The 23044-nt window shown below is 43.0% G+C and overlaps 1 protein-coding gene across 2 annotated transcripts in view; it reads right to left on the reverse strand.

Annotated features, from left to right (window-relative positions):
* Positions 1-774: 774 nt before the first annotated feature.
* The window catches only part of iqsec2b (IQ motif and Sec7 domain ArfGEF 2b), a 39156-nt gene continuing 16886 nt past the window's right edge, over positions 775-23044 (reverse strand). Inside the window, exons 2-14 of one of the 2 annotated variants that reach the window (XM_034696826.1) lie at positions 11481-11781; positions 10985-11302; positions 8305-9359; positions 8036-8197; positions 7806-7928; positions 7510-7676; positions 5875-5999; positions 5636-5761; positions 5431-5530; positions 5172-5333; positions 4832-5008; positions 4565-4614; positions 775-4259 (exon numbers count right to left, since the gene is read on the reverse strand). In XM_034696826.1, the coding sequence (XP_034552717.1) occupies positions 3075-4259; positions 4565-4614; positions 4832-5008; positions 5172-5333; positions 5431-5530; positions 5636-5761; positions 5875-5999; positions 7510-7676; positions 7806-7928; positions 8036-8197; positions 8305-9359; positions 10985-11302; positions 11481-11781 (4051 nt within the window). In that variant the 3' untranslated portion in view covers positions 775-3074. Of the gene's footprint in view, positions 4260-4564; positions 4615-4831; positions 5009-5171; positions 5334-5430; positions 5531-5635; positions 5762-5859; positions 6000-7509; positions 7677-7805; positions 7929-8035; positions 8198-8304; positions 9360-10984; positions 11303-11480; positions 11782-23044 lie in introns of both variants that reach the window. The other variant, XM_034696825.1, reaches the window with a different exon arrangement.

The raw sequence follows: 23044 nt of genomic DNA on the forward strand, positions 1-23044 counted from the left end.
GGTAGGTTAAACACACTAGGTAGGTGAAGCTTATTTGGTTTTTTTTTTGTTTGTTTTGTGCGTTTGGAGGTATGAAATATGAACATGTGATCATCTGACATTAAATCAAGTTATATTTTTGGGCATTTTTGCCATTAATGGACAGGACAGTTGAAGAGAGACATGTGCATGTGATGGTTGTTAAGGGCAAGGTTGGGGAGAAGAGAGGAAGGCAAGCTGGGAAAACAGAATAATAGAGATAATAGGGAGAAAGACGGGAGGTATGCAGGCAGAGTGAAAGGAGAGAGGAGGGAAAAGGGAGGTTCAGGATAAAAAAAATGAATAGATGATGAAATTCTGCCGTCTGAGAGGTGTGTCTTTTCCCTTCCCTTCCCTAAACTCTTGAAATATTCATATTTCATGAATTATGGTTACTTTTGGTAAATGTGTCCTCATTACATTTTGTCTGATCGCTTTTGGAAGCATTTTGATAACAAGTGATGAGATTACTTTATAAAAAGTAAACTTCTGTTTATATGTTGCTGTGTGTAATGTTTGGTATTAGTAAGAATAAAAAGTACTTTGGATATTTCTGAGAAATTTTACTTTTTCTCTTTTATAATTTATTTTCGATTTGATTCTGAGATCTCAGGGAGAAAGTTCAAGTTCCTTATAGACATCACCATATTTTATTATGTATCACACTCCTGAGATAAACCAGCATTGTATCATTTTTGCTAGTTGATTGTTGGAGCTGTATAAAGGTCAATGTTTAGTAAAAACAGGACACACAGACGCAGCCACTGCAAGGACACTTTAATTTATCAGAAGCAATAAATATTCACATCTCAATTCTCTATTCTTTCAGTACACATAATACATACACAAAGAAAAAATTGAAATCATTTACTTTAAATGATGTCAATAAGTGCACTGACATATAAACTTTTTTAGGCTGTATTTTATAGCACAGTTACTCATTCTCTCACCTTCAGTCTTAAATAATGAGAAAAGAATAAGAAGTCAGTTTTCATTTTGGCCAACACCTCCTATTCCTCTCCTTCTTTGTTATGTACACACTAAAAGTGCCACTCACATGCACGCACCTGAATACAGAACGGGAAGAGTTCGTCCCATGGTTATGATTAGAAGCCTTTGTATAGTTTATTCTGTACATTCAGGTTTATACAGTACAATCTATTTAATAAGTGCAGATATATTCATGCAAGAAGAGTCAAAAAAGACACACTTAAAAAGAAAGGCTAGCCAACACATACTTATAAAATCTTCATATGACGTTCGTGTCTTTCTCCAAACCTCCTGAAAATCCTCCCCTGAGGATTCAGATCTTGTTGAACTTTGACAACTCTATATTTAGCTTGTTTCATCGACATTCTCCTCAGCCTTCTTTCTCCCCTGGTTCATGATGAATGTAGTTTCCCTTTTAAATGATGACACTGAAGGCATCAGTACTCAATTACAACCTCAAATAAATGCGCTAGCAAAAGGGGCATCACAGAAGAAAAGGGGGGATACAGAATTTACCTGTAAGATGCTTTTTACATTCTGGACTCTTGTTATATTTCTAAGCAAGAGGAGCTCAGCAGCGCTGACGTAAGAACATATTTCTAAAAGTGGCTGAGGAGGGAGGATAGGAAGAAGGCCATTTTTGACTTAAGACATCACATGTGCAAAGCCACAAAACCTCATGTAAAAGCGTGCTTCTTCCAAACAAAGAAAAACAAAAACCTGCCAGGAGGTGAGCAAAGGTGTAGTTGTATAATTCTGAAGGAATGGAGTCTTCTAGGGCTTTTCTCTACAATTTTTCCACAACCATGAGTAAGCCCTTTTCCAAGACCGAGAGCCAAATAAAGTCCTAAATGAACTCAGATCAATTCTGTAAATTCAAGTTTTGTTGACTGCCCCGTTTGAGAGATTGTGCCCATTGCTCACATCAAACAAAAACAAAAAAGGAGGAATAATGTTGGTGGTCAAATCAATTAGAACAAAACAAAACATCATTTCTTATTTTGAACAATCAATAATACTAGTAATTAAAAGATGAACTCAATGGAAACCATGGTACGATGGAAAGAAATCATACCTCACATATCAGAACACCCTCCAGTGGCTGTAGCAAACTGAGGGGATTTATATGTGCATACACTCTCTAGAACCATGTACAAACATCTGCTGATATAATTAATCACTGATCAAAACAAATATCGGACAATATTCATCATACTCATAGCAGGTATTATAATATCGATAAAACAGCAAAAAGCTTTAGAAACATTCAAAATATATTATTGATTGTATCACTAATTTCCCAAACCCCACTAGGAATGCATTATAAAGCCAGGCGGCTCCTGTTGACATGTAAAAGACCATTAAGCAAAAAGACCGTCAGGAAACCGTGCACTGGTTTTAGAAGCTTCAGACAAAGCAACATGAGGTCTTTTTTAGAAAAAAAGATGCCTGTCAGCAAAGCGGAACCTGCAAGAATGGACGTAGACATCATGAAGCCAAGAAAATTATTGCAAAGTCAAGGGACTGTTTTTTTGCAACTGTCTGCTTTTCTCAATGCCAAACTGTGTCCGAATGCATTCGGTGGTTGAGTCTTTATTTACACCCCCATGTAAGCAGCTGGACAAATATGGTCTCTGTTTTTCCAGTGTCACATTATCACATCGTGGTACTTAACATGTAAATAGTCTCATATAGACTAAACTAGACTCCAAACAATTAAAACTGAGGCAATACATTAAGATATAGATTTAGATTCATTTTAAATTATATGGCTATAGACTTTTTATATTATGTGCAGAAATGTGTTCATATCTCTGTGTTCCTGTGAGTGCAGGTTTCAAAGATGTGTGCACATGCTATTCTAAGTCTAGCTGTGCTTCTTATCTCCACCTACATATGTGGGAAACGGAGGTGAAAGTAGCAGAGACGAAGCAAACTGCGTTTCCTCTTGTCACTCGCGCTGCTGCTGTTACTTTCTGTCCTGGCAGACTTGGACCTGGTTCTCGTTTTGCCAGCCTCCTCCATTCTGTAATCTGACCTGTGACCCCTGAGGCCCGACACTCTGCTCAGACCACGGTGCTTATCCGGTTGATAGGCTTGGATTTGGAGCTGCTGCCCCCTGTACCTGTCGCTCCAGCACCTGTCACCTGTGGCCCCTGCTGAGGCTGCACGGGGTGCTGGGGGGGGTGAGGGGAGAGAGGTGTAAGAGGGGTAAGGGGGGACAAAGGGGGGGGTAAAGGGGAGTGTGGTGGGGGAGGGGGGATAGAAGAAAGAGGAGGGTACTGGGGCAGATACGGGCCGGCGCTGGCTGCGTGATGTGCATTGACGGTGGCGGACGGGAGGTTGTGGGGTAGCGTGCCGAATATAAAGTGTGTTTGGTGGGTGGAGTGGCTGCCTGGGTGTGGTGTGTGAACGTGTCCGGGGTGGGTTTGGGAGTGTGCGTGGGGGTGCGGGTGGGAGTGAGACAGGGTTAGGGGTAGTTTGGTACCAGGGCCGCCGCACCCTCTGATGGAGTGTGTGGGCTGCGCGTGGTACATAGTGAACTGTGGGTTCTGGGAATGTTGGGAGAGAGGAGAAAGGGGGGGGGGACATCCCACCACCATGTTGGCGTAACGACCCGGAAGGCCATGCTGGGAGAGCTGGGAGAGATGGGCCAGCTGCGGGTGCTGAGTATGCGGTGGGCCAAGCGGAGGCCGACAGGGTAGCGGGCCTCGCTGTATAGTATGAGGGGCCATACCTTGCAGCGGAGGAGGGACAGTTTGGACGTGGTAGCGATGGTGATGGTAGTAAGGTGGTGGAGGTTGCACGGCTCCCACATGACAGTATTGTGCGTGTAATGCTTGTATCTTGGAGGGACCCCCGTCCATCTGGCAAAGGGATGAAGGGGAGAGAGGAGGGGGCCCTCCCGAAGTCGGTGGGGGGACAGGCGCGGGGAAGGGTGGCCCCGGTGGAATAAGAGGGCCTGGTGGTTTGGCGCGTTTGCTGCCGAATAGGGATCCCAGGAAAGAGCTGCTGTTGTTGTTGCTGCTCCCCCCAAGGACGCTCCCCGCTCCTGTTCTCTCTACACTGCTGGAGACTCCCCCAACTCCTGTCCCAGCAGTGGTATGTTGCTGCCCCGGCCCACCCCCCACCCCCGTCCCGGGGCTCAGGATGGGGCGGTGAGGCCGGAAGTCTTCTGTTCCATAGCAGCCAGGCATCACACCTGGCATTGGGTAGCGCTGGTGAGGCTGTGGGCTGCTAATGATGGAGCCCTGGGAGGAAAGAGCATCATCATGCTTTAGAAAAAACACTGAAGGATCACACTACAGTCACTGTTCCCAATTACAATGACACACTTGAAATCTGGAGGTGAAGATCATGCTGAGGCAGTTATGAACACCCACAACCAAGCAACAAGTGTCAGTGCGGAACGAATACATGTGGACACACACCCATGCATGAACACTAGCAAAGTAAATACACACTGTACACACACTGAGCCTGCTTTAGGAAATGAAGGACTAGTGGGGGAACAACACGTCTTTTAATGAGACCACATCTAGTCTGTAGGACTTACTTCCATGGTACTGTCCAGAGAACCAACACTGTTCCTGCGACCACGTTTCCCTGCACCCCACCAGGAAGAATCAGGTTAGCAAAGAGTGGAAGATTTAAATGTTTACACTTGAAAAAAGATAAAGCCTCATAAGCCGTGTCTGAATAGCAGTGAAAAAGAGGAGTAGGATGTAGTTAAATAACTACAGAGGCTGTGTGTCCCAATTCAGCCCAGGTAACAGGAAAGAAAAAGGATTACCACCCTGTCTCTGAGGTGCTGTTGTCTCACCTGCGTCCGATAGGTCCCTGAGAGATGAGCTGAGTGCTGTGCGTTTGAGACCCTCGCAGCTGTCATCAAAACTCGTCCTTTCCATAGTGCCGTTCACCACGTCGCCCTTCCCACCTCCAACCACACCTCCACTGAGCAAACTGGGCCGCAACACACCTTTCTGCTTCTCCAACTCCGCTGGAGGTAAGGGAAAAGGTCACAGGAGGATTTTTAATGAGAGGGAAATGATACAAAGAGGAATGAAACATATTTCAGGACTCCATTCCTCGATAAAAAATGTCATTCATTGTGTCCATTAAACCTCCAGTTTACAGTAGTGGCCAGTAGATGGAGCACTTACATTCAACTCTGTATTTCTCCATCTCTTGCACTTCAGCAATGCTCTCCCTGAGGTCGCTTACAAAGCGGGTGCGGTCCTGCTGACTGGGTGCCATAAAGACGATAAGAACTTTCCTCTCTCCACCCAGGACTGCTGAGGTCAGCCTGATACCATGAGGGTAGTCTGAGAAAGTAAGCAAAGCGATATCAAACACTCCATTATCACAGAAGCTTGTTGAGAAGCTGTCAAAGTATCTGAAAAGAAAACAAAGGTCTCTTACAGGAGTTCTGGAACATGTGCACTTGCATCTCAACCAGAGGGAAAGATTGTCTGAAACTGTAAGTCACTGAGGTTTTCTTCTTCTGGAAAATTTTGGTCACCTGATGCACAACACGAACGGGACATTCACATTTTACTGGTTGTTTTTCATGAAATGGATTCATAATAATGAAAAAATGAAATAAACAAATGACAGTAAGTCTTACCACGAGGAGGTCATTAAAAAGGAAGACCTCTCGCTGGTGCACTCCTGTCCTCTGAGGTCTGTTTGGGTCAGGGACCTCGTAGAGCTGGCAGCAGCACACCAGCCTACGATGCGGGAGGGACAGCACCTGTATGGACAAATGCAGCACAAACACATGAGCTTTTTACGTGTAGTGGCAACATGTTTAAAGCTCTCTATGTCGCCTTAATCGGCTACAAAACTCACAGGCTTTTTACCCACAATGACCCTCTCAACTGCCTGCACTTGAGACACGTGGTCGTCATTGGTCCGCAGTTCCCATTTCTGTATCCTCTGGTAGATCCCAACCAGCAGGTCCCTGGGTATATCCTGACCATTGTCAACACCTTGGGAGGAGACAGAGAGAAGAACGTCTATTTAAAGTGATGAACAGAAAAAACAACAATGTTTTATATGAAAGAAAAGCTCTTGATGTGGTGACAGTTTTTGTGTAAGGAAGCTTTTCACTATTTAAAATCGAACTGAAATCTTATCGGTCAGCCTTGTTAGCTAAAATAATGTCAATATATGTTTATTTTTCAACATAGGTGGTAACTAAAAAAAAGAAAAGAAGAAAAAGCCTAGGGGAAAAATGTCAGAAACCATTTTCTTTCAGCACTCTGGAGGAGTGAGTGTCTGATTGACAGCAATGACAAGCTTTCAAAGTGTCAGTGTGACACAGTAGAAAGTGAAACACAAAGTAAACAAACTTGTACTGGAGCTGACCTGTCATGAGCAGACAGTGTGAAGTTGCTTCCTTTTAAATGAAGTGAACTGGCCTACACAAAGCCCTGACTTTAACCTTAATGAACATCTTTGGAGGAAGTCTCCTCCTCAGAGTTTGACCTCACAAATGCACTTTGACTTTACATCAGCAAAGGGCTTTAACTCTGTATTAATGTACAAAGCTGTAGAATGGAGAACAAGCCTGAATAGGTATAAATAAGAAAAAGTCTCTAGCTAACATTATTGTTCTCGGCTCTTGTGTTATGGAGCTGTGTGTCCAGTGTGACTGTCTGCTCGGCCTATGATACATCAAGCAGCAACCGCCACCATTAAAAATCAAGCCAATGCCAGTGTCCAACTGAGGCTTCCTCCAGAAGCCAAGGTAACCTGGTGCCCATATAGAGGCTACAGTCGTCTTTACACTGGTCATAGAATTGATTCCCTGTCCCAGCATGATGTCCCCCCGCCTCTCTCTCCCCACATTTCCTGTCTCTTTTAAGCTGTCCTTTCAAAATAAAGGCAAAAGCCATAAAAATAAAACAAAAGATAAGCCAAGGTTTTCTTATTAGGTCCTATATTAAAATGGCCAACTTTATAGCAGAACTGAACGTGTGCCTGGTACAAATAACAGTTTTGATCTTTGTTGCTCATTTCTTTATTCCAAGAAATATTCTAAGATATTCTTTAGTCCACATGCTCCACTCTTTTTCTGAGTCAGCATTTTCCCTATGGCGACCGCCATTGTTGAGCTTCATGAAACCTCTGCAGAAACTAATAGGTCATGTCCCTGAGACCATGTCATGTTTTACACAGTATATGTGGTAGACTGCTGTTACTCTATATGTGCTTTACAGAGACAGTATATGAGATTGAACTCAGTGGTGGAGTTAATGCAAAATCAAGGGGAGCAATCATGGTAACATAAACCTCCCCCTTTTTGGTTTCTAACTTGACAGAGGTGACATATGATTTAGAGTAGATACTAAATGTACTCTGTCACAAACAGAAATGCAGATTTATTTCAGTTTGACTTCAACCTTTCTTCCTACTGATCCGATCCAATCTAACTTATTTTTTGCCAAAAACCACGCTTGAAATTAAAGTGCTTGAGTTTGCTCTGTGTGGGAGCACCTCTCAAGTTCTTGATGAAGTCCTCCAGTTTCATTTTCCTCTCAGCTTTGACGTTGGGACTGTACATGTCTGTGTTGAGGAGGATGATGGCAAAGGCCAGGATGAAGATGGTGTCTGGATTCTGGAACTGCCGAACCAGAGTCGGATTACACACACAGTATCTCTGACTGCGGAAACAGGGAAACAGAAACAAGTTCAAAGATAAAACTTTGATAATGCAGCAACACTAAATTCTGGGTATCATTACCAGCCAAACATCAAGTGTTTTTCTATTTGAATCCCACTTGAACGCTCACCTGAAAGCCTCTATGAGTCTTTCCACTTTTTGTGCTTCTCCTTGAACTTTGATCTGAGCCTGGAACTTCCTGAGAGCGTCATCAAGGTCCATACCTGAGAAGTCCATCTCATCCACCACACAGCTGAAACCAACACAGCAGAGGTCACAGTCCAACCTTAACTACTTCAAACTCAGAAACAGTGCAGTGTTACCGATGATCTCCTCTGTGCAGAGCATTCCCATACTCACTCTAAGACATCTTTGTTGAATTGTTTCTGTCGGTTTCCGAGGAACTCTCCGATCATCTGCCTGCTGAGGCCCTTCCTCTCTAGGATGAAGCGAGCAATCCCGACTGGAGTGTCTGATACAAAACCTCTCTCTATCAGGTACTGGATCCCCTTCTCTGGCTTCCTATTGTCAAGAAAAAAGGACTCTGTCATTACATTTCTTATATCAGATAATTACCCTACTATGATCTCTCAAGGCTCTGCTGTTCATGAGTAGTTCAAGTATCTTACTTGTTGAAGAGGTTGAGGCCTATGCGGTACTGGCGTCTCTGCACCACATCACTGTTGAATGGTGGAGAGTCCCAGCTGTGGCGGCTCTCTCTCTGGTACGTCTGCTTCCCTAGAGGCGGCAGAGGCTCCCGCAGACTGTCCTGAGATGAGGATCCGGAGCTGCAGTTGACCGTCTCGTTTGAGTTGGTGGTGGAGTTGAGTGAGTCGTTGTCCCCGTCTGAGCAGCACGGCTGCTCCAGACCACCAGGTGGCAAAGCTGTGGAGGAGGAGGAGGAAAGAGGGGTGGTGGGGGGTTGCTGTGGGGACGAGGAGGACGAGGGTGTGTCTGGGTACTGATGGTGGTGGATAGGATGGTGGTGATGGTGGTGATGTGCTGCCACCTGGTGAGGGATGTGTGTGGGAATGGGTCTGCCAGGGGCTCTGGTCTGACCCTGCGCAGCTGCTGTGGATGAAGGGCGGGGGCCTGTGTTGGGGGAGTGTTTGAGGGTTCCCTGAGGGGAGCCAGCCCCTACCCCAGACTCCTGCTCGTAGACCAGCTGTCTGCTCAGAGAGCCTCGATCTGATCGGTCACTCATGTCCACTGAGCTGTCACTTGGTGGCTCAATAGTGAGGAGAGGCAGATGTGCACCCCTTAAACGATAATCCCTACACTCTGTACATGGGGTGCTGCGCCGACTGTTACTGCTGCCCCCTCCCTCAGTGTCCCTGCTGTCCTCACGCCCTCCAACACCACCACCGGGCCCCCAGTACTCTGTGTCAGTGCTGCTGGGGGCCCGATCGAGGGACAGAGGTGAAGACGGCATGCCATCGTCCATGTAAAGAGTAACGTCGCTGTACGAGGTGGCGGTGCTGTCGCCGTGCATACTGAGTCCTCCTCCAGCACCCCTGGCTCGTCCTCCCAAACCTCTTTGGGAGGAGGGGTTGCTGCTGCTGCTCCAAACACAGTCTCCAAAGTCCTCACTGATGCCTGCCCCCTCCCTGCTGCCCTCCTGGGAGTCATCGCGTCCTGCGCGGCAGGTGAGAGCATCATCTATGGAGTCAGCTAAGGACTTCACCTGGTGGGGAGACAAATTCAGGCATGAGTTAAGAAGTCCAAAACACAACAACAACCTTTTTATTATTCAATCAGGACCACTCTCCTCAATGAAAATGAATTATTTGTTTGTGTAAGGCTGGTTAGTGCGGTGCTGTAGGAGAAGGCTATAAATAGGTGCAGAAACGAGCGCTCCCCCCTCTGTCACTGGTGCTTGACCAGGAAGCGCAGCAGGGGGAGACGCTCCACCACGCAGGCCAAACAATTGCTCGCAGTACTTCTAAGAAACGCTGAAAACAGGTGGATAATCGGACGCCGTGAGGCACGTTCATAATACGGTATTGCTGAGAACAATGAAACGCACATCACCAGTTGGGGTACCAATTCAATGATTTGAAGGGCTCTTATGTGCAGTTCTGGTGGCCACTTTGAATGAATGTTTAGTATAGCGGGCTCTGTGCAATAAACTTTTGTGGACACAATACAATACTTGGTGGATATTTAAGTCACCCAGAGACTAGAGGCTTCAAAGTTAAATCCCCTCTGTGTTTTGTGCATGCAGATTTGGATCATGGTATATCCTTTTCATTATTTAGAGCATGATTTATCTCATTGGGTTTTAAAGTGTGAAGTGTAATTTGTGATATTTGAGGGGTTCTAGTTGCCACTTCTACAGGTGGTCTGCTATTTATACCAAGCGATTTGTAGTTTTACCAGTATCATAGACCAGTCCTGTAGTGTGAGTTGTACCACCGCTGATTTAAGGTGGCTACTGTGTAGCTCAAACCCATTTTAGTGTCCTTGTTTAATTGTTTCTTTATTTGAAGATTTTGTGAATACATTTTGTACCTCGGAAGCTATCATCCTCTTGTCTCCTTAATTGAGACACTTACCTGTTTATGCTGAACCATCTTAAGGATTAGTTGTTAAAGTGAGATAGTGGATGGATAATAAAGTGTCAAACTTGGTACTACATTTGCAATAAGTTATATTTAGCAGTATGGCTCTGTTGTTGAAGCTCAATGCCCTTCCACCTGCCTTTGTGGAATGCCAAAGCCTGAGGTGGGGAGAGCACACATCTTCTTTCTTTCATGTGCATATATAAAAAGCTGAGGCAGGGAGAGCAGCAGCGAAGAGCCTGGGGTACATCAGTGAGAGTAAATACGACACTGGTTAAGTCAGACACAGCAGAAAAGGAGGGATGGAGATGGATTACAAAGCAGCTTGCAGGGGGAGCAGCAAGAGTAGGCAGGCTAAAGACATTTAAATAGAACGCCAATCTTGCTATTTGCCATAAGAAGTTCTTTTGGCTGGGCTGTCAGATGATAGAGGCTGACGTCAAGAGCAGCTGATGTACCGTGGGCCGAGCTTGACTCCGTGAGCTCCCTGAACTCAAACTCAATTACTTTTTCTGGAACATTTGTGCTAAAAATGCTGTGTCTACAGCATGCACTGAGAGTCTGAGAATGGAGGTTGCCAGATGGAAGATTAGACATGTCATTTGCTTTGCCTATTTAAAATATATTTCTCCTTTTTCTGTCTTTCTGTCACTCTGAGGTCCTCCAAATCAAATCTTGTAACATAAATGAACCCTGAAAAACCTTCTGCCCTCAAACTCATCACACATAAAAACCCACAAACTGTTACCTGTTTGGAAAAGGAGTCCTCGAGGTGTGTGTAGTCTCCTGGGCGGTCCGGGTCGGGTGAATGAGGAGGCCCGATGGCCACACTGTGGGTGAAGTTGGTTTGTGTCTGGGCCTGCTGCTGCGGCTGTCGCTCGTCAAAGGAATACTGCAGTCTCATGTTGGACAGGATGATGCGCCGTGTCATGCGACTCTCTGAGGCAGAACTTCGGAGGCGCTCAAAGTTCTTGTTCATGCGATACTGTCTGAAGGCCGTCTGAATGATGCGAGCTGCTCTGCGGCTTACAAAGGAGCCACCATACTTTCTCTCCAGCATCTCCACCTGGCAGAAGGTAAAGAGGAAATATTACATAATCACATAGCGCACTGTGCTGCACCCAATAATTCCAACTGAAAGGATTTCTTGATCTGCATTATGTTTGCTCATGCTTTTGGTATCCAAAGAACACAAACGTTTGCAACACAGATCCTGTGCCTAAGATCATCCTCTGCATTGGTACCTTCTTATCCTGGAGATCTGTTGAGAGCTCATAGCTGTCCGATAGGGCCTTGCATCTCTTGTTCTCTTCTTCCTCTTGCTTGCGGAGGGCCAGACTCGCAGGTTGGTGTCGTGTTCGCAGTGCCCAGGCCAAGCTGGCTGAACTGGAGACAGACACATGTGAAGGCTCCCTAGATGCGGAGGGTATGTTGGTGCTGCTGCTGCTGTCAGCGTAACGCTCGGGCCCACGCAGGTAAGGCGCCTGGCTGAATGAGCTGTCTTTGAGGGTGCCTGGATCTGGACACTGGGAGTCCCCTTCCACACTACAAGAGATGATAAGCAGAAGCTTTGAGAAGGAGCCACTTGTGAGTAATACGTGTCTAAATGGAATATCACACCAAACATTTTGAAGTGTTAGGAGTACAAATGAGAGACTGTGTAATGATTTGGTGAGCTCACAGTCACCAAATCATGTAGAACAGATATTTCAGGACTTACATGTAAACTTTAGAGCGGCGAGAAGTTAACCATCTCTTAGTGGAACTCATGATGTCACTTTGTGGCAGTGCCAAAGCCTGAGATCTGACAACATTCTTGACCTACATAGTGAACAGACGATCCGACAGACATAAAGGTCTCTGGCCCTGATCTTTTTCCTTAACAGGGTTAATAAACTACCTTCAGCCAAGCCTTCCAGTGTTTATGCGCTGCCCTTTTCTGCCTCACACATTCTTCTTCCTCGCAGAGTATTCTTGTCTGACAGACACAGCAGTGATATCACATTTTGAGGAGTCATAAACACACTCCTCCACATACCAGAAGCACCATACTGACAGGAAAGACCAGGTTGTTCGTCAGCTGCAGGTATAAAACAGTCACATTACATCACTGTAAGATTTCGTGACACACAGCACATGTCAACATCTCCTCTTTGCAAGCAGCTAAGACTGTGCATCCAAATCAATTCAGCAGCAAAGTTTCAGCCGGATTCAAAGGAATCTTTGCAGGAAGCATACCCAAAAAAAACCCTCAAAACTTAGCATTCAAGTTAGTCCAGAATCCTCCTGTGTCCTGTTACGCACTTCTGCCCAGACAAGTCAATTAGTCAGTCTGTGTTTGGTAGAACAACGGCAGTCACATGCGCCTGCCTACATTTCCTTCTTATGTTTTAGCCGCACCCCTTTCTGTCAGCTGTGCCCTGTCCCATAACAGGACGGAGAGTCAGGGGTGTGTTGGAGCGTGACACTAACCGCATGAAAAAAGGCAAATCTTAGTGGCTGAGTGCTGCTTTTGTGGGTTTCACCTTTTGCATGGGTTGGCTTCTGCCTTACTTATAGATGCAGTTGACAAAAAAAGAACCAAAACATGTCTCTGACTTTGACATTCTCACTCAGAGAGGGTTAGCTAATGCGCTCCTTCCTCCCTCCTGTTGTTGCTGTACAGATCAGAGAGATTTCCTGTGTTAGTGTTAGTCACTAAAACAAGGCAGGGAGGAATGGATTTAGAGGAAAAAGGAAATAACATGTAGGTTTTTTCTTAACTTATTGCTATTTATTGATCTTGAAAGTGTTGCTGAAACAAACCTCATGCCTGTTTATACACCAGAACTTAAATCTTTGGAGTGTACTGAGGGGAAAAATGTACTTTCAAGGGTCTTTCAGCAGGACATCCTGTTCCTTCGAACAACAAATGACCTGACTGAATTATTGTTGAGTCTAACAAAAAGTCTGAGGACTGATTTGTTTTGTTGCATAACACAAGAGCTGTGTAAAGCCTTTAGTTATTATTAGGAAGACACATTCCTACACCTAGAGGATATATACACACATCACAGTGGTACATACTAAAGATCCTGTGGGGAACTTTGGTTTGAGTTAATTTAGGTTTCTCCTGAGTGCAAAGATGTTGGGCATATTTTTCAATATCAATTTCATAAACAAAAAGTATGAAGACAAACGTTCAGAGACAGACGATGACAAGCTATGAATAAATCGTTGATGATAATTAGTTATGACAGATGTACGTTTAGTTTTCATTAACAAAGCGAGATGGGACTTACATGTTAGTGGTGTCCCAGAATCAAAATCCAGGATATTTTCCCTCTGCTGAGAATCTAATGTGTCACTCAAATTACAAGCAGTGCATTCCTGCAACAGGCTGAGTTAGTTAAGGGTTGGACTGAGTTTTTTCCTTGACATGGAGGAAGGATCATTCTTCTACATGACCACACCACCAAGGCTAAATTATTCAATTAAGGTCAGGAAGCAGAATATTACATAAGTACAAGTGTTGAGAGAATGAAATGTTACTTTAAAAATTGGGGATACCAGTGTATGATCAGCTAACTGAATGAGTTTAAAGAGAGGAAACATTTTGACTGAAGTGATGACCACAATGTAAAGACTTTTAATTGACTAAATCTAGACCAAAGGGGGGCTGCACGGTGGTGAAATTGTTAGTGCTGAGGCCTCAAAGCAAGAAGGTTCCTGGTTTGAAACCCCAATTATGGAGTTTGCATGTTCGCCCTATGCATGTTCTTTCCGGGTACTCTGACTTCCTCATACAGTCCAAAAGCATGCTGGTCAGGTTAATTGGGGACTCTAAATTGCTGTGTATGTGAACTGTGGTTTGTCTCTACATGTTAGCCTTGTGCTGGACCAGTGGTCTGTCCAGAGTTTACCCTGCCTCTCATCAAATTACGGCTGAGATAGGCTCCAGGCACCCTGTGACCCGGACCAGGATAATCAGTAAAGACAATAGATTGATGGATGGATTCTTAATGTGTAATTATTTTAAACTAGTAAGATTCAAGTCAGAATTCTGCCTCTTTCCTCAGAATTCTGACATAAATTTCAGATTACTGAGTTTAATTTTAAAATTCTGCCTTTATTTTTCAGAATTCTGACTTCAATCTCAGAATAAAAATAAATAAATTAAACGTTCACCTGCCCTCCCAAACATTTTTATTCAGTGGCCCTTATCCTGTTCCGTAAAACAAGACTAAAACTATAACAGACAAAAAGACTCAACTAATCTGCCCTTCATCTGAAGAGACTATATCTGAAATAGCTGCCAGTATTCACACTGATCTTATCACTCTGCTGATCTTATCCTGGACATGCCGAGGTGCTATTATCTCACCAAATTCTCATGCTGTTTTCTTTGAACAGCCGAATGTGTCACTCCTTGTGTATATTTGTTGTTGAAGATGAGGAAGAGGCGTTTTTTTTTTCAGCGTGCTGTCCATCATCTTGTCTGATGCTGACCCCTCTCAGCGGTTACAGCCATTAAGAAACAAACAGAGACTGTCAGACTTGATGCTGGTGGTCTCGTCTGCTTTTGTAGGTCATGAAGAGGCATCAGATTCTAATCTGTTTCCCATCCAAAACTCCTCACAGAGAGCAAATCCAAGTGTAATTATTTATACTATTCACAGAATCTGAAATAAACACTGAGTACTCGCGCTCTATTGAGAATTAATAACAGTATGAAGAAGCGGTACGTTGTTTACACACGGAGTTTACACTAATTATTTATGAGCAACAAGTTGTTGCCCACAACTCCATCTCTCAAAAATATATTTTTCTGTGAGCAGCATCATTTATCATTCCTCCTCCACTGCTACTTAAATAGAGATACTGAGGAGAGGGAGGGGGTTGCCTGGTGACGGTTGCCGTGGGACCTTTGTAGGCGGTGAGGCAGTTGTTAGGATGAGAAGAGTAGTTGCCATGACAATGTATTGACTGTTATCACCACTGAGGTGGGTGTTGAAGATGCTCCACAGGTTGTGAATGACAGTCTACATAATACTTGTCTTGTTATGAAAACAGAGGAAGAATAAATATGTGAGGCATGTAAATGGAGCGATGTCTTAACTTGTTAGTTTAGGGAGAATGGAGGGCTAAAAATATCATCCAGATTTAGTCCCTATTTATATAACGTCTTGGGTAACCTGAAGGGTAGAAAGATTCAGTCTTCTTCAGAATTAAAAAGTTCTCCTTTTAAGGAATGGAAAGGAGCAACATGAGCGCCTCTGCTCAGAGCCAACAGGTCGACACGCGCAGCGACTCAGCGGCGCTTTAACTTCCTGCTGTGCACATCAGCAGGAGCAGATGGTATTTGCTCATTCAACTGAGTCACAGAAACCTGAAATACATGCAGCGAGAAAAATCCAAGAGCCACGAGCCCAGTTACATTAAAGTGTTTGAATATTCATGGCTGTTCCTTTGGATTGACTTGACCTGAAAATCCTAACAAACTTCAGATGTCGTGTCACTTCTACTGTAGAGTGAAACACCTCAGGGAGAGAGAGTGACTCTAGCTGCTACATCCATGATCAGCTGCATGGATTACTGACTGACACAGAGATTTCTGTCTGCATTATTTAGTTGTGCAATGGTTTAATGTCTTCTTTTGAGCAACAAGAGGACGATTTTGAAGTTGGGATCCCATTAAAAGTCTGAAAGTTTGGTGAAATGTTTGAATAAATTAGATTCTGCTTCCACATTGATTTATTTCCCTATGCAGGACCTTTTAACCCTCCTCCAGGTGTGCATGCATTAAACTACACCTTCATTTGGTCTAGCCCGTAGCAAAAGCCAGGCGGTAATATGCAGCAAGATACAAGGTGAGAATGATATTCGAGTAAAAAGTTTGTTGTATAAAACATGAGTGTGGCCATATCACAGCTGGCATCTGCACCGCCTCATTACTTATGTAAGAAAGCCTGTATTCTTGTTACAGTGCCAGAGCGAGGTGCTCTCTGGAGGCTCCCTCATAAAGACCGGCCCAGAGTTTCCCTACCCACAACCATTTAATTGGAAGTGAAACAGATGGTTGGGATCTAATAAACAGGAGAGCGATCGCTGTTAGCGTTGAAGGAATAAAAAGAGGAAGGCAGAAAATTGACAAGAGCAACAGTGAGAAAAGTGAATGAGAGTATGTGTTGTAAAGTACAATGTCAACTCCTTACAGTCCCCCACTCATTTAATATTGATGCACAGACAGTGTGTGTGTGTGTGTTTGAGTGAGGAGCAGCAGTAGGCCTGACTGTGCCATCGAACCCTCAGCAGGACCTGCAGGCTGGGGTATTAACCTCTCTGCAGCCTGCCATGAAGATGCCAATAATTACATTGATCTGTCTGTTGACTCATCTCCTGCCAGGCATTGACTCAGAGCTATCCAACAAGTATCCTCAAGAGGTAATCTTAGACATGTATCAACTTTCACTTTCACTCCACTTAATTTACAAAATAAAATGCGTACTCTCACATTGATTCATACCCCCTGAATTTCCAGGAAGATATTTGGTTGTTTAGAGACATTCAAATTATATTTCAGTGGAAACACATCTATAAATGATGGAACCTGAGAGGTTAAAGAAAGTGGCCTTAATTCAACATCATGAATGCCAACTGAAATAAAAAAAACCTTGAAGACGAAGGCAAAAACTATGAAAGGTGAGTCCAGTGCAAACAAGCAACAATGGCTTTAAAACCAGGGTTATAAAGTCAAGTGCAGACATGTCCGGTGCAAGTATGAAGTGACTACATCATGAGAAAACCACTTGATGGAGATCCTGGATGCACGGTGGAAGCAGAGACAGCACCAGCTACTTGTTTGGTTTAACTTTCAATGCTTAAATACAATCATAGTTGTGATACTTAAAGCTCCTGTAAGGAACTTTTGGTTTGTGCTGACTTTGTCGCCCCCTGTGGACTATGAAGTACCTCTGATCTCTTAGCTTATTTCTCCTATACAAGTTTAAATAGGGTTTTTTAACAAACTGTATTGTAATCACCTGTCTTTTAACATTCAAGTAGTATCAGTCATTTAGAATATTTGCAAAGGAGACAGTAAAAAAAAGTTTTTTTAGTCATTTAATCTCACACAGAACCCGTGGCAGTCAGTGACAGAAACAATCAGTCTCATTGTGGATGATCTTTTTTGCTCTTACAGGTCATAAAGAGGCCTCAGTATTCATTTCATTCTATTTCAGAACCAGTAAAAATCTCCTCACAGGAGCTTTAAGCAAAGTAAACGTCAGATACTCTGAGACTTTTCGAAAGGGAAATTAAAAAAGCTGAGTTATTATTTTCTGGTGTTATATCTGTACTTTTACTTTCAGGTTCTTCATCAACCACTGAGAACAGCAGCACGGCTTTTCTTGGTTTGAATACGTTTGAAAGTGGACACAAAAACCAGGTAACAAACAGTTGAACGCACATAGTTTTGAGTCTTTTCCTCATAGTCCCTAAACTCACCACCTGTAAGTTGTAGATCTACTCTTCTCTGACAGCTCCTCTGAAAAGTCATCAAAAAAAACACTTCGCCCTGTCTATATAGGAAACTCTGACAAGTCACTTTAAGTCTCAAATACAATGCATTCTTCACAAGAGTATATAAAATGTCTGCGTCATTCTGTTGTGCAGGATATGAGCAGGATGTTTCATTACACCCGTACAGAAGGCCCCTGCGACCTGAACAAAGAATAAAAGACAGAAAGGCCACCCCAGCTAATTACTTTACAGTAGTGATGATGTTTACCGTCAACACAAGGGCTTAAAGAGATTAAAAACCCAGCGTCTGTAATGTTTCATAACATGAAAATAAATCCACCATCACCAGAACAATCTGTTCTCTGTGTTGCTCTTGTTCCCGCACTTTCAAAGGACAAACTGAAATCAAACAATCACATCATTCATGGGTCACATCGGAGAATTCCTCCAACGCCAACACTCGTCTGCCACTTCTCAAACTGTGAGCTCTCAATCTTTCACACACACACACAGACACACACATACACACACACACCGACTCACACACACACACAGTCCCTGAGTTCAAAGCTCAAACAGGCTCTTTGGTTTTGTCAGCAGGAGATGTCACTTTCTCTGTCATCTCATAGCAACTCTACTATTTACAAGTTTTTTTTATCCTTGTAGTCAAATCCAGAATTTTTTTTCAGTTGCATAAAGCTAATGAGATGTATGTATGGATTTTTTTTACTAGGTTTTTTTAATGCAGCTCTTTGGAATTGCTGCCAACAGATTTGTTGTACTGTTTTATGCAAAAAGTGCCAACATCTCCTACCTCAGCAGTAAATTAGTAAATTCAGAAACAAGCCACAGTTGAGTGTATTGCAAAATTGGAGCATAAACGTATCAGATCATGACTGAATGAAGAATACACTGATCAGCCATAACTTTATGACCACCTGCCTGATACTCTGCACCCCCGTGAGGGTAAAAACAGGCCTGACCAGAGGAGACATGGACTCCACTAGACCTGTGAAGGTGACTTTAGCATCAGATCCTTAATGTCCTGGACATAGCTATGCGTGGCCGCTGGATTGAACTGACATCTGGGGAATCTGCACACCAAGTCATGTTTGCCCAGGCCACCTTCTGCCATTACTCTGTGGTCCAGTTTTGATGTGCTCATTATAGGCACCCTCAGAATTGGACAGGCATCAACATAGGCACCCTGACAGGTCTGCAGCTACGCAGCTCCATGCACTACAAACTGTGATGCACTGTGTCTCGTGACCATAGACTGTATAAAATAGGTCGTGACACCTTTCTATCAGAACCAGCTTTAACTTTTACAGCTGTATGAGCCCGAGTAGATCCGACCACACCGACTAGCCTTCACTTCCCAAGTGCGCTAGTGAGGCTTGGTTGCTGAACCTGTTGTATGTTCACTAGTTTCCTTCCTTGGACCACTTTAGTCAGGTACTGACATCTGCAGACTGGGACAAACAAGAGCAGAAGTTTTGGAGAAGCTCTGACCCAGTCGTCATTGAATCCTTGTCAAAGTTACTCACAGTCACATCCTGACACTCATCCTAGTTCTGCTTGAGACACATATACTTTGAGGACAAAATGTTCACTTGCTGCCTCACAGATGTCACTCAAAAATGTAGTCAGTAGTATTACCTTCACTTGTCCAGTCACTTCTAAGTGTTCATAATGCTATGTTATGACTTTTCCCTTTCTTAACTGCTACTTGAAATCTGCTATTTGTGAAACCGCTCTGCAATACTTCCATGGTTTGTTTTCTTTTTCATTTTTGACTGATTCACTTCCAGATTTGGGCACAGCTGATCCTTCCTCTGCAGAGCTCGTGCTCACATATCACCAAAGTCCTGACTGCAGACGTCTATTGAAGTTGACGAATCCTTTTAGAGCCCCCCCTCAAACTTACATGACAAACCTCCGTGGAAATGTTTGTTGTTGTAAGTTACAAATTAAAGAGTGGAGAGTCATTCTTCAGGATTACATCACGCTTAGCGTGCATCAGCGTATGCATTTCCTCACAACTGACATTCAGGACAGCCAGGCTGATTACCCCGGCTTTGAAAAGTATGTGATCTGTCATCTGAATGGCATGTATGCTGTGTCACACAGAGCACACCTCCCAGGAGCTCATTCATTGCGCCGTCAAAGTCCATTTATATGTCAGATTCTTTCAAAATAAATGTCTTTCTTTTAAAAATATTCAGAAAATAGTCATGTATTAATCATAAGCACTCAACAGAGACTCTTTGTCTTTCATATCAATCAATCCACCGGCTTTTCTTTTATTTATGAGGATTTAGTTTCCTTTCATCTACATCACCGCACTTCTGTCAGTCACAAACACAAAGATGTAATCTTTCTCTTTGTATTAAACTAAACACAGTCGGCAACAGTTCTCAAAGTGAAAGAAAAGTTCTTACCATGCTGCTACTGTCAGAGGAGGTCCCACACTGACCGGAGCAGTGTGATAACAGACACCAACCCTCTCTCTCTCCCTCATCCTGACTCTCTCTTTCTCTCTCCTTCACACACACTTTCACATTCATGGTCGCTCGCCCTGAAAAGCTGTCAGGCTACATTCTTGTCAGTCATTACTGACAGACTACAAACTTCCCTCACCCTGCATTTTTTTCCCTCCTCCCTGACACAGACAAACACATAGTAACGCTAATTACACAACACAACACCAAACAAAGCAAAGAAAAACACGTCACAGACACGACGAATAACAGGAGCAGACGACACGCATTGAAGAAGAGCATTCGTTTATTGAAAAAAGAGGAGAAATATAAGAAATGTGCTTTCTTTTGCTTTTGTGTGCCACTTTGAAAGAAAAAAAAAGTGTGATATTGATGTCTGCACTGCCTTAAAGAAAGGACATGAAAGCATAGGCTTATGGGTAATGTGTTAAAGCCTTTCAGATGGATGACATTAAGCAGCTTTTAGTTGTAAAATGAGACATAATCAAGTGGATGAAATGGAAAAAAGCAAAAAACAAGTCAGGAAGTAAGAGATTTCTGAAAAACAACATTGCAATGAACCAGATAGAAGTAAATCATGCTCTCTAAGGCTCAGTAGTTCATATTGCTGCAGTGTATATATATATATTATAACCCCTCCTGAGTTTCATGATCATCTTCACATGAAAGATAACACATCTACACACTTTGCATGTGTGGAAAATTTACTATTTTGGCAAAGAACTAGGCTGATTTTCTTCCAAAGTTGGTTGCCAACAATAACTGGGTACAAACTGTGTTCTGAAGAGGAAAATAATTAACATTCAAGGATTAAGCACAACACAAAATCAATACATAGCTGAAAATAGAAATTCTATAATTATATGTTGTATGTGGATGAGTACACCGTGCTACATTGTGCTCGAGGTGGAGATGAGTGCGGTGGGTGTGAACGAGCAACGTTCCAGCATGACTTAAGCAACACAGAGAAATTACAGCAACATACATTTCACCTTCAGGAAATTCAAAAGGAAGAATTAATTATCTTATTTTTTTTTCTAGCGAGGATGAGTCGATGCAGGGGAATCCATTAGAGATGAAATGTGCAGGTTACGCAGGAACAAACTTGTGAAAACAAACTGCATATATTTTAGATCTTTACATCACATGTGAGGTGAGCGTCTCTGATATGCATAATGGTTGGTGACTGCACAGTGATTTGCACAGATAACAAACCTTGACTAACGGGCACATCCAAACTGACGTGACTCAACTAGTGGATCCAAGATAAGCATGAGTGCGACAGTAACAAGGAAAGGATAGTAATATGTTCTGACAGCTTGTTATGGCTGTGAGAAATGAAACAAATAGCAAAGAATACAGAGAGGAAAACCAACATCACGACTCCTAGAAAATGCAAATTAATGCACAAAGTATATGATACTCAAATCAAAGATAGCACAAAAACAAACCGTCACAAAGACTACAAGTTTGCAGCATTTCTCTTCAGAGTCTTTGGAATTACTCTGATGTTTTTTTGGTACACAGTGAGGTCTCCGTTTTCTGGCAGCATAAACTGTGAGAGTCTTTTCACAGGTAAATGGGCGAGTGAGACGTTGTGCTGTCGGTCACACCTCGGCTCAGCGAGAGGAGGGGGCTACTGCAGCCTGAGGCAGACAACAGAACTGATGGGCACCCTCATCCTCACCCTCCTCTCTTGGAAGCAACACACAGGACGAGTAATAAAAAAGAAAGAGAAAGAAAAACAAGAAAGAACACAGGAAGGCAGACAAACAAGACAGAGGAGGGAAAGAAAGAGAGAGGAGGACAGAGTGAAAAAACAGCATGATGACACAAACCGAAGCAGAGAAAGCAGAGTGAAGCCAGAGGAGCATAAAGCAGAGGGCTGCTAATGATGACTGTTTTCATCACTGATTAATACGCCAATTATTTTCAGATTCAGATTTTGACTTTTACTCTTCAAAACAGCAACAAAATGTGAACAAATGCTCCTCACAGTTTACAAGAGCCACAGTCAGAAACTACAAAATCAGAAGAATATTTATTTTACAAATAACAAGAGAAAATGCCTCTGATGTTTACCTAACATAAGTTTTCTGTTATTCAGCAAAAACTTCACTTACAAATCAGAAATACTCCTGCAACTCATTATTTTTTAGACATAATAATAACAATAATAATAATAATAATGATGATAATAATTAATAATAATAATAATAATAATAATAATAATAATAATAATAATAATAATAATAATGATAATAATAAATCTGAATTATAATCAGTAAAGCATTTAGTCTTCAAAATGTATTTCTATCATTAACAAACCAACTTTTATAAATGCACGACATGTAATTTTTTGAGCCAATTCCAAAAACCAATAGCAACTTGCTCCTGATGTCCGACACCTTTGCCTGCATATATTATGGGCGTTGTTTGAGCTTTGGGTTGTCTCTCTTTTTTAAAGACATATTTCTTGAGTATTTTCCCTTTTCTTGATAGGACAACTGAAGAGAGACCAAAAATGTGGGAAATAGACGCAGATGCAGCAAATGGCCGAGGCTGGAATTCAAACCAGAGACCTCTGCAACGAGGACTTTAACCTCTGTGCATGGGCCGTGCTTAGGCCACTAGCGTCCCCCAGCTTTGAATGGTCTCTGGTAAGCTTTCTGCAGTTCTCAAATCAGCACTACAGATACTAATACTAGCTGTGGCTACTGCTGTTTTGAATTCCTTCAATACGTTTCATTGCAGTGACGACTATTTTAGGTAGCTTAAAGATTTGTTATGTTAAAACTTGTTTTTTG

Source organism: Notolabrus celidotus, chromosome 11 (genome assembly GCF_009762535.1).
Source record: "Notolabrus celidotus isolate fNotCel1 chromosome 11, fNotCel1.pri, whole genome shotgun sequence".
Classification (NCBI taxonomy): domain Eukaryota; kingdom Metazoa; phylum Chordata; class Actinopteri; order Labriformes; family Labridae; genus Notolabrus; species Notolabrus celidotus.